At 43.4% G+C, this 12,517-nt stretch overlaps 1 protein-coding gene across 4 annotated transcripts in view; it reads left to right on the top strand.

The window, feature by feature from the left end:
* Slc24a3 (solute carrier family 24 member 3) overlaps positions 1-12,517 on the top strand; it is a 499,789-nt gene that overhangs the window by 484,388 nt on the left and 2,884 nt on the right. For all 4 annotated transcript variants that reach the window (XM_074074249.1, XM_020170610.2, XM_074074251.1 and 1 more), the window contains one exon: positions 12,068-12,133. In XM_074074249.1, coding sequence (XP_073930350.1) covers positions 12,068-12,133 — 66 coding nt within the window. The remainder of the gene's footprint in view (positions 1-12,067; positions 12,134-12,517) is intronic.

Raw genomic sequence — 12,517 nt, 5'->3', positions numbered from 1 at the left:
TTTCACAAGACAGCTACCCTTCACAGTTAGAAGGCTGCTTCAGGTCTGAGAGTGTGGGCAGGCTCATGCATATGACACCCCTTCACATATTTATTTTTAAGGAGAAACAGAATGCTACATGAGCAAGTGGTGGAGACAGGAGGATCCTGGTTCCATCATTCAGTCTTCCCTTATCATCAAGCAGCCTGCTTGTCCTGCTCTGAGCAGAAGCCCTGCAGTTACCATGACCTAACTTCCTTAGAAGAGAAATTAGTGACCCTCTGTCAGCATTAATCTTCCTTGGCAGAGCAGCCAATAGCGATGCCCCCGGCCCAGCCAAGTTCTAGCACGTGGATCTGATAATTCACCACCCACCTGGCTTGTTCCCATTTGTTTCACTTTCTCACTTCCCTCTTACTAAAGTTATGAAGCAGTAAAACTCAGGCCTTTCAGAATTACTGTTACTAAAATGAAATAACAGAAGCAACTAACTTACAAAGAGAAAAGGTTTGTTTTGGTTCACAGTTCTGGAGGTTCCCAGTCCAAAATTAGGCAGCTCCATTGCTTTAGGTCTCTGGTAGAGGTGGCATATCATGGTGGGAGCATATGGCAGAGCAAATGGTTCACCTCATGAGCCAGGAAGCAGAAAAAAAGGAAGGACAGACTGAGTTCCCAAAATCCCCTGTAGTGGCAGGCGCCCCCAATACCTTAGGACTTTCTATAGGGCCCACCTCTTAAAAGGCCACAGCAACAATCAATAGTGCCCCTCTGGGAACCAAGCCATTAACATGTGGGCCTTTGGGAGACACTATATTTACACCATAGCAATCCATATGTTTATTTTTTTCTTTTACTGGGGTTACAGGGTACAGCCATGGAAGGTAAAAATCAGAAACTTTCAAAAACAAAAGTAGAACTCATCCCAGAATTAAGCCAGGCCCTCTTATCAACTCTGAACTCTTCCTGAATGAAGAAGACTCCAACTCAGATGTACACCAGCTATCATAAATAATCCCCCTAGTGATTTGCCATCCTCCCTCTCCTGACATTCTCCCAATACTCTGTAGATGACATAAAATTAAACATTACTCTCATGTCAGTAATTTCCACAGCTATGAAAACATACACTTTCCAGGTCCCAATGTTTATTGATGGGGTAACATCATGAAGACAAAACTTAAGGCCCTATTAGATGTTTGGCCCAAATTTATGTCTTCCAAATGAAAATTACATAATTGGATTACTCTAGTCATTCTGCTGGAATTGTACAAGAACAACTATTAGGCCTGTAATTAATGATGTCCTTTACCCTTGATGTAGAGGGGAAGAAGCAAGAAAACCAGGCCATTCTATGACCAATAACCATGGCATACACAAGAATCCTCATGGAAATTTTGGTTGACAAGACTCTAGAGAAAGTTGTGTTGCTTTGACCAACGCTCGCTAAGCACCTGCCATGGCAGGAACGTGGCAATACAGAAATGAACAAGATAGGCTTAGCCCTCCCTCTAGAGAGGAGCGTACATTGGGTGGGCAGGGCAGTATGTGAGTGAGCAAATACATGTGTGTGCTGACTTGGGAGAGGACATGCCTATGAAGATAAGAGTCATGGTGACGTGATAGAAAGCAGGGGCAGGTGTCACTCTGAAATTATGGGACAGGAAGGTGAGCTCTGTGCTGGGTTGTGAATGACAATCAGATGACAGGAAGAATTGGTGTATGGGGAGGAGAAGGAGAGTTTTAAGAAGAGGGGACTGCAAATGTGAAGACACTGAGGCAGGCTGTATCCAAAAACAGAAAGAAGATCAGGTGGTGGGAGTACGGGGGTAGGGTAGACAAGGGGTTGTATCCTCCACCAAGGCCTGGCTGAGAGCTCAGGTTTCTCGCTAAGTACAATGCAGTTTGAACCCCTATTCCACAGACTGAGAGGGCAAGCCCCAGAGAGGTTACTTCCTGCAGCCAGAAAAGCAAAGATGAGGCAGTGAGGTTTTTTTCCATGAACCAGAAAAGCACTGAAGACCAAAGGGAGAGGGGAAGGGACCATTGAGAAAAGCACCTGGTGCCATAGCAGTCCCCATGCACAGCTGTGGCCACAGGAGCAGGAGTGCAGTCACTGGATCCATCCCTCAGTTTGAATCTTTACTATAAGACAGGACAGGGTCAGTTTATGAACGTTAAAATGGCCTTATCAACTTCATATAGGGAGAGAAGAAACTAGAGGCGAGAGAACTCCTGACCCTCCCCCCAGATTCCCACCCTAAAAATCCCACAGACATGGTGGGGGCTGTAGTTAACACTTTCCTGGGCCGTCGTAAGCAATATTTCTACGGTGGATTTCTGTCTGAAGAGTTGGAGGAACCGTTTGTTGCAGGTCTTCTCCGGAGAATGACCGCTTTGTTCAGGCCCTGGTCTCTCCCTGCCTTTCATTGCATGCCATTTAGTGGCCATTTTCCCCACACCTAGCCACACTGGGAGCATCACTGTGTAGCCTCACGCTGAGATCTGAGATACAGAAATCATTTGGAAAAACGCTCCAGTTCATGGAAAATCAAATGTAAGGCTTATTTCTGCAAGCATTTGATCTGCCCTCACCTCCACCCCCAACTGTTCCTGAAAATGGGCTTCATTTCCAAAAGGATGCTTGAGAGCCTCCTTCCATTTAGCATAGCAGTCACCCCAGGACATCTTTCTGCATCTCTGACATCGGAACTGAGTGTCCCGCGTGGGTTTAATGGCCTCTTCCAACCTCACAAGGGACCTACCGATAATTCCAAGCAATTTTCCCATCTCATCCAGCTGGGATTTCCAAGTCATAATTATGGAATAATTATCATCCAGACAGCTGTTTTATGCCTGACATTAGGTTCAAGCATTTGGCAGTGAGGAAAAAATGTACTTTTACAGATTTTGACATTTATTATATTTGCAGCTTGCTCAGAAGCGAGCTAGCACCCAAAATAAGAAATATTTCTAAAAGTCAAAGCTTGGAAAATGAGTGCTTCTTGTCCAATTATGGTGATGAACGTTCGTATAGTGAGCTCTAACAGGACTAAGAAAGTCACTGCGCAGGCTGCAGGAAGCAAGGGCAAACTCATACTTCCGAGCTAGAGCTTAGAAATGTAAAAATAAATCTGAGAAGCAATGGAGGGAGAATGGAAGATAGCTGTCTTTTTCTCTTTCTAAGCACGAGTTCACTTGAGTCTATGAGTCTATGACTTCTGACAGAATCCGTAGAGGTGAGAAGAGGTAACCAGAAATGTTCTCATCCCACACTTTCTGCATGGTTTATTCTTTCTTAGATGAGGCATTAATTGAACACCTACTGTGTGCTGAGATGCTGTGGTAAACTAGACAGGTAGTCCTGTACACCTGGAATGACAACCTGAAGAAAGAACCACACATACAAGCAATTCCAAACAAATTGTGGTGCATGAACACCTTAGGGCTAGATGTGTGAGAGGTGTGACAGTGTGTGACAGAGGCTTGGGGACCTAGAACACTAATGAGAAAATAACCCTTGTTCTGAGAAATTGAGATTATCAGCTCAAATCAATAGGAGTGAGAGGACTTTTTTCTAAGCAGAATAAACAGTTTAAGAAGGCTTGATAGACTGAAGGACCCCCACCCTCGGGCAATTTCTGTGGCTGGAGGGTAGAGTGAGAGAGTAGAGGGGTGAGTGGCAGGAATGAAACTAGAGACAGAGAGAGGTCACGTGATAAAGGGCATTGTAAGACACAATGGAAAGTATGAAGGATGTCAGTATGGAGAGGTGTGATCACATTACATTTCAGAAAAAAACATTCTGAGACATACATGTAGAAAGGTTTGGAGCCCAGACAAGACTGATGGCAGCAAGATAAGAAGAGGAAGCATTTGCATGAGGGAAAATAAGGTGACTTGGATTTGGATAGTTTTGTCAGTTCACTATTGTTACCATTACGCTGTGTAACAAAAGACCCCAAACTCAGTAGCATAAATCCACGAGTATATGTTTCTCATTCATGCAGCTGTGAATTGACAAGTGTTTGGCAGATTTGGGCTTGGCTCTAAGTTTCAGATGCTTCTGCTCCAAGTGTCTCTCATTCTGATTGGACCAGTGACTTATGAAACACGTTCTTCTCATGATGAAAGGCAAGAACACAAGAGACAATGCCCAACCCTGCAGACAGATTTCAAGCTGGTGTTTGTGTCAGTTCCATTAATCTTCTATTAGTCAAAGTATGTCACAGAGACAAGCTCAAAGTCAGAAGGCAGGGAACTACTTCTGCCCACCATGAGGCTATAGAAAGCATCTGGACATGCTTTCTATATGTCTATAGCAGGGGAGACCAGCAAGTCACTATTTGAGATCATATGTGATGCCATTTAGAGATGCATTGGATGAAGGCAAGACTGCAAGAGAGTAAACCAGCCAGGAAGGTAAACACAAGAGAGGTTAGTGATGTGGGTTAAGGTGGTAGTACAGATGGAGATAAAAAGAGATTGTAAGGAAGAATTGTTAAGAGTTTTCTAACGGATGCATGGAGGGGATAGAGAAAGAGAAAAGCCAAAGGTAACTAACTTCTGGGTCTTTACTGGGCAACTAAGTGTATTGTGGTGTCATTTATGGAAGTGAAAAATAAGATGAGGGATGGGGAACAAGTTTAAGAAGAAATATGGCTGCACATGTTAGCACATGCCTGTAATCCTAGCTATGAGGTAGGCAGAGGTGGAAGGGTCAGTTTGAGGCCAGGCCAGGCTAAAAAGTTAGTGAGACTCTATCTTGAAAAACAGGCTAGTACGGTAATACACTACTGCAACCCCAGCTATAGGGGAAGTAAAGATAGGAGAGTCATGGTCCAAGGCCAGCCCTGGGCAAAAAAAAGAAGAACCTATCCAAAAAATAAACTAAAGCAAAAAGGGATGGAGGTATGGCTCAAGTGGTAGAGCTAGCAAGTATAAGGCCCTGAATTCTAACGCCAGTATTACCAAAAAGAAGAATGACGAAGAAGACTAGGACAAGGAGGATCCCACTTAATATGGACTAAGTTGATGTCAAATAGGCAGTGGAACACATTAAACAGATTAAATGGGAAGTTCCAAGGAGACATCTCCTTTGCAGGTATGAACCTGGGAGTCAACAATATTGTTTTTGAAAAGGTAAAACTCATTTTAAAAAGTAAATATAAATAGAGAAGAAAGCCCAGAACCAAATCTTAACATTAGGTAGAAAAAAATAATCATCGAGCAAAGGAGACTGAGGACTAGTCAGCCAGAAAAGTGGAAAATTGGGAGAAAATGGGTGTAAGACCATCCCACCGTCATCTCCTTCAAGAATATGCACTCCACATGCATATGCACTCCCACCACCAAACGCAGAACCCCGATTAGGGCATGGGCTGTGATCTCTGATGCAAGTGTCTCCCTTTAACTCTCCCACTGAGGACAGGAACTATTCCTCTCTCCACTGTACTCCCAGCACCCAGCAGAGGACCTGTATGGAATGGGTCAGTGAGCCAATCAATCCTTGATGTTGCCCCTGTTCTTTCTCACCTTTTCCAGCAAGCATTTCTGTCCAACCCCCAATACCTGGAGCCTGATTCCATCTGCTACCGCAGCCTTCCCTTTCCTGAAAATCCCTGCCCCAATCCCAGGGGGTGAGAGCCATCCAAACTGGCCTGGAGCTGGATCAGACAAGAGAAGCAATTGAGCAAGCTCTTTCTAACCCACCTGCAAGGATATCATGTTGCTGGTTTGAAACTGGCCAGTATGGGAGTATTTACAATACAGAAATCATTGTAAGAGCCAATCTATAAACTACTCCCACAAGATCTGGAGAGATGACTTGGGGATAGTTTGGTGACATCTTAATGAATGGCATTTCTCAAGATGGTTCTAAAAGAGCTCTTGGGAGCTACAGTAAGACCATAAATCTTGACCCTTGGAGTTCAGAGACTATGTAAGAAAAATTAGGTGATGTTTGGGGAAGGAAGGATCCTTACAGATCCTACCATGGAAGGGCTAACCTGGAAAGCTGATTCAGTCTCGCTGTTTATCACAGTTTGGATGCCCCAGAAACTATTAAACCCTGAGTCAAGGATTCAAGTGAGAAGTTTACTCAGAAGGAGCAGGAAACTCCAGTGTGAAAATGGAGACATGAGATGGGATAGGGAAGCAGCCATCAGAAGGTGCATCAGCAAGCTGGTCACCACCATGGGCTGCTGGAACTGAATCCTCACAAGAGGGAGCTTTGGGAGATGGTGTATAGCCTCTCTGTCTCTGAATGATCTATCCGAGGAACACAGAACACGGGAACTGGGGTGCTTTTAGCTGCTTGTAAGAGTCATTGATGGGGATTTATTGTTTGGCACTTCCATGGTTCAGGAAAAAGCTCTCTGCAGACAGTTGCAGGAACTGGGTGTTGGGAGGCAGCTGGCACCCACCTAAATGGTCATATCAGAAATGAACAGATGTGGATGTAGTGCATGGTTTGAATGTGTTCCCCCAAAGTCCAGTGTTGGAAACTTAATCCCCAAGCTATATGTCATTTAGAAGTGGGGATTTGGGTAGATTATTAGGGTTAATAGAGGTCATGAGGGTGGGGCCCCCAGGGTGGCTTCAGTGGCTTTGTAAAAACAGGAAAAAAGACTCAAGTGAGCATGATTGCTCTGTCTCTCCATGTGATGCCTGGCAGGATGCAATGAAGAGCCTGTAATTTAGAGTCTGAAGCCCATGTCAAAGTGCAGGCTTGACCTTTCTCCAGCTTTGTGGCTTTGACTAAGTGCCTTAACTTGTCTGAGCCTCAGTTGTCTCATCTTCAAATAGAGAGAACAAAACCTACCTACTTACTTAATGAAGTAGCCCCTAGAATTGAAGGCAACATTGTCTTTGTGAGAGACTTTGGAGAGGAAGGGACTTAGGGATGCCAGCTGTCATTAATTTGCCTCTTTTCTTTTCACTTTCTCATCTCAGTTAAATCTCAGGGAAAGAGATTCCTACCCTATGATATTATCCAATGTAAGGCCAAGGTTAGTAATATCCATTTGGAAACTACACCCAAACAAGTGTTAAAACTACCCAAAGAAGAAAGTGTAGAGCAACATGCAACATGTGTTCCAAATTATAAATAAATTAGAAAAAATCCAGGGGCTTCTTATTTTTCCAAAAGAATTTGTTGGTTGGGTGGAGCTGACCTCAGACCACAGAGAGGTTTTAAACTGTTGTATGGGGGAAATCAGAATACTTTAGGCTGGGGGTGTTGGTTCCCCAAATGCAGTAGAGTTCAGGGAACTGTTTTGCGAGCAACATGACTTCATGAAACTTGTTATGAATGGGTCTCTATGTGCACATCCATACTGAAAAACATGCATGCACTGTGGACTGCATTCCTGTTGACTTTGGAAGCAGCCAGCCTTCTGTTTCCTCTGCACCACTGCCAAGAAGGAATTGGAAAGTGAAAATGCATATTTCTGAAGACAAGAAATAAAAACAACATTAAATGTCAGGATGGAACAATCTGAGATGTGCTTCACATGCTCTCAGATCAGCATTGCCATGAAATTTTTCTGTGTTTCCACTTCTTGTGCCTCGCATCTGTGAGGCGGGGGCAAGGAAATGACTTAGCTCAACACTGTGCCCAGTTGGAGCACAAAGGTTTTTTTGCAAAGGTGAGAAGGATTTGGTGTTATCATCTGGCTTAGTGGGCCCCAAGAGACTAGTTTTGCTGCCCTGAAGGATATGGACATATTTTATATTTTTGTGGAGGTGTGGATTACATGCATTTGTCAAAACTCATTCAAGAGTAAGTGCACTTAAGATCTGTGTGTTTTGCTGTATTCAGGTACTAGATATACCTGATGCTTTGGTTTTAAAACCAAAAAGCACACGCTGCCTGCCCCCTTTCTTAAGCCAACCCTCACCCTGGTCTGTCTGCCCAATGAAATCTCCACTCTTGCCCCTTGCCACCCAGCCTCGCTCCTGCCCAACACACACACATACACACACACACACACACACACACACACACTTATACATCCAGCATCATCAGCAGAAACTCATTTAAACATTCAGAATGTGGAGCCAGGGAAATGAGGTGCTGGAATGAGGTGGGAAAGACAAACTGGACCACTTTGGAAGAGTTCCAAGTACATAACTATAGAGTGGGGTTCTGGGGTGGGAGATGGTGACATGAAGGACTGAGTAGGGTCTCTAGTTAACTTCAGCATCTTTATTAATACCTATCCTATTGGTGAGAAGAAGCCAATGTAGACCTCTTTTCACTTTGCTTTTAAATTGTGGAAGAAATACACACTATCTGTGAATTCTTGAAAACTTTCATAATAATATTTTGGGTTTTGAAAAAAGCCCACACAGCCTCATAAAAAATAAAGGGAAGGGAGATAGGGAATGTTTGGTAGAGATCATGTTGCTTCTAGAATATTAAGCAGGAAGTAACATCCAGGGTTCCTGCTTCCAGCCTCTCTCTGATCAGTCCCCACTGTCCACTGAAAATTGCCTTCTTGCCAGCCACATTTGACATGATACCTCATGGCCACTCCTTATCACTCATCAATTTCATGTTAAGCATGTAGCCTATGGAGGGAAAATCAGGCATGGGCCTGTCCTCTTGGTGTCTGTAATCTAATAAGATATTGATCCAAAAGCTACAGGTGATGGGTTAATAAAAAAGAACCCAGGTGTGCCAGGGAAGGCAACTTGCTGAGCAGGTAGGGAATGATGACCCATACTTTCTGAGAATGTGCTACATTCCAGCCCCTTTTCAAGAGCTTTCATGTGAGTTAATTCAGTACCCTCACAGATCCATGAAGTAAAAACAGTCAAATCCCCTTTTACGCTTCAGAAAACCAAGGCTTAAGGAACTTACATTACTTCTCCAAGGCTGTACAGCAGGTGAGTGATCAATCAGGGATTCAAAATCCAGGAAGCCAAGTCTGGAGCCCATGCACTAAACCAAGGGTTGATAGATTGTTTGCTTTTTCTTTTTTTTTTTTTTTAAGGTCCAGAAAGCACGCATTTTAAGTTTTGTGGGCCAAAGAGTCTCTGTCAAAACTACTCAAGTGCAATGTTGTAGAATGAAAGTAGTTCTAGATAATATTTAAATGAATGAGCTGAGTTCTAATAAAACTTTATTTACAGATTTGACCCAAGGATAGTAGCTTATTGACTCCTGCCCCAAACCACCCATGGTCTCCAGCAGATGTGTTTAAGTTAGACCAAAAGGCAACTGAAAGAACCCTAATTCCTGGCTCCCATGTTTGTGTAAAAGTGTGGGGTCAGACATCAGGGAATAAATACAGGCTGTTAGAAGCCAGCTCCCTAATTAACAATGAAAAAAAAAACAAAACACATAGCAATTCACTATGAAATGAAGAATGCAGAGAAGGGAGTGAGAACGTGGAAAATTCCACAGACATTTCACAAAAGATTTAGTTGTCTTTCATCTTTAGAGCCAAGTTTAGAATTTCAGCAACACAGTTCTTTGTGACTTTATGTGAATGTACGAAGAGTAAAATTCAATAGCTTTGGTTTAACATGATTCACTTGAAAAATGACTAGCCAGAGAGAATTTTCCTGCTTAGGTCTTTACTCTCACTGGCCCTTGGTTTCTAAGGGGAAAGAAATCACTTTACTTAATTTTTGTTGGTGACAAGGATTTAACCCTAGAACTCAGAGAATAAGCAGGGCTGGGAATACATTGACCCTATTCTATAAACAATCCATATGGTATTGAAAATTGACAGCTCAAAGGATTTGAGTGTTTGTTCACAGTGTCTCAGTGTTTCTGTGCCACCCATGGACAATGCAACTGAGGAGAGCCCCAGAAGGCAGTTCTTCCCTCTGTTTAGGGGCCATCATGATGCTCTGAGGAACAACTGTCACTTCCAACACTGGCCAGGGTGTAAGTGGAACCATCATAGGCAGTGTCAACAGTATATTTGGAGGAGAGAAGCTTTGTTATTGTTATTGCTGTTGTTGTTGAAGACAGAGTTTTGCTCTGTAGCACAGACTGGCCACAAACTCATGATCTTCTCTCCTGCCCCAGCTTCCCAAGTGCTGAGATGACAGATATGCCCCACCGTGATGGAAAGAGAATCTTTTTCAGGACAATGCATGGTAATGCATTCCTGGATACTGGCTTCTCTATACCAATTCAGCTGATCAAAGGAGGGATCCAGCCACAGCCAGGTTGAGGGTCTACAAGAAGTTCAGCTACCAGTCAGTTTGGGATGGGGCCAATCCTCTAATTTTCTGCACCAAATTAACAAGATCAACCCATTGCTTGCATGTCACAGCGATATGAGTTGAATCCTCCTTTAATCTTAGGAAGGCAATCCTAAGGAAGGTGATTGGAGGCCAATCCCTGTTGTGGTTCAGCAGGTAGTAGATTCACAGAGATGGTGAATTATGGGGGAAAGAGTTCAGCTCATTTCCTCTGTGACAGAGCATTGGTTACTGTGAGAAGTATTATGCCCTAGGTTCCTACAGTAAGAACTGAACCTGATACACCCACCTGTGGTGATACATCCATGCTCCCATACAAACACCCCACTGTGAAGTGAAGAAATGCGGGCAAGCAGTACCTTGAACACTGTCAAAGGATCCCAACAACTCCCACTCATAATCACCACTTAGAAAATAATGGACAAATCCATCGTTTTATTTTCCCTTTCCGTGTACACAGGCTGAGTTTTTTTACTTGCTTTAGGACCAGCTGTGTACATTGGTCAAGGGTGAGGGTGGAGTCGGGGGGTGGGGGGGCTGCACTTGAATCCACATGAGCGATTTCAAGAGAACACTTTTAAAAAATGAAGTCCTACCTCCAGAACCACTGGAGGTCAACAAAAGTGGATTTAGGTTTTGTTCTTCCCCTAAATTAGTAATTCTTAAACTTTCTGATACATCAGAAACATTTGGAGGCCTGTTAAAGCACAGATGGCTGGACTGCCCCCCACTCCCCCCAAAACTGCTGACTCAGTGGGTTTGGGCAGGGCCTGAGGTGATGCATTTCTAAGAAGTTCCCAAGAGACACTGCTGCTGCTGTGGTCCTGGGACCACTCTTTGAGAACTGCTACTTTCAGGCATCCCTTCCATTTCAGGGAAGCCTCATGATTTTGGCCAAAGACAAAAGCCATATCCTTTCTAGACTATGGTAAAAACTCTATGATTTTTGTTGGCCAACTCAATCCCTTAACACTTTACCTGCTGTGCCCAATTTTACAGCCACAAATCACATTTGACTCTTCAAATGCAATTTAAATTAATTAAAACTAAACAAGATTAGACATTTTGTTCCTTTACTGAACAGCCACAATTGCCAAATGGGTACCATCTTGAACAGGACCGATATAGTACATTTCCATCATTGCAGAAAGTCCTACTGGGCAACATTGTTCTATAAGAACTCCAAAAATTGGGGCTGGGCTTAGGTGCTAGAATGCTTGCCTAACAAACATCAGTTCTTGAGATCAAACCCCTGGTATCACAAAAAAAAAAAAAAAAAAAAAAAAAAACCCAAAACAAAAAAACCTCCAAAACCTTTTTCTCTCTCTTCAGCATTTTATTTTCCCCCAAAATCCTTTTGCTAATACCAGAAATTGAATTTTAACTCATTCCTCTTCTATGTTTGTTCTCTATTGTATCTCATTTGCCTCTTCCTAGCAAGGCAGGGGGAAAAAAACCACATTTTTATGCAAATAAGATTTTAAAAGCATATTCATGTTTTCCCATCACTACTTTGAAGAAATTTACCCTAAAAGTAATGAGTTTGATAAAGCTAAAGTTTTCTGGAGGTCACCTCGATGGAACCATTTTGCAAAGAACAAAAATACACATGATGAGAATTTAAGTGGCCTTGGGTGGTTCAGCTGGGGGACTGAGGCTGAAGGTAAGGACAGAATTGGGCTGAGAATGGACAAGACAGTGACAAGAACACATTTCTAGGACATGCATCCCAAGTACAGCTACCAAGGCTGTTGCCTTTTTTTCCATCCTAGAGGAGAGAGTCGGAATCCCTGAGAGTTGCGTGAGTGCCCTACACTAAGCAGGTGCCCTTTCCAGAAACCTAACTCTGTTCAATCCTTTCTTATAGATTCGACTGAATAGCAGAGGGCTGATTTACTCTGTGGGCTTGCTCCTGGCCTCTGTCTTTGTCACGGTAGGTTTGCAGCTTTCTTTCCATTCTTGAGTTCACATGTTCTTCCTTCCCCCTGGGTTCTTTGGGGACTAGATGAGTTTGGCCTCCTGGTGAATGGAGACAATAGACATCCAGATGTGCTGTCTCTTGGCTGTTTCTTCTAAAAAAGGATCCTAGCAACCCACTGGAATTACTCCTCCCTGTCTGAAAGGAGCCAGCCCTCTTCTCAGAAGCATGGTCCTGCCTCATATAACAAACTTAAAATGTTTTGTCAAAAGTAAAGAGGAGGCCAGGGCTATAGCTCAGTGGTAGAGCACTTGCCTAGCAGGTATAAAGCTCTGAATTGGATCTCCAGCAACAGCAAAAGAAAAGAGAAAGAGAAAGAGGGAGGGAAGGAGGAATGAA

The sequence above is a fragment of the Castor canadensis genome, chromosome 5 (genome assembly GCF_047511655.1).
Source record: "Castor canadensis chromosome 5, mCasCan1.hap1v2, whole genome shotgun sequence".
NCBI classification, from domain to species: Eukaryota; Metazoa; Chordata; class Mammalia; order Rodentia; family Castoridae; genus Castor; species Castor canadensis.
This window is presented reverse-complemented; position numbering and strand designations above follow the sequence as displayed.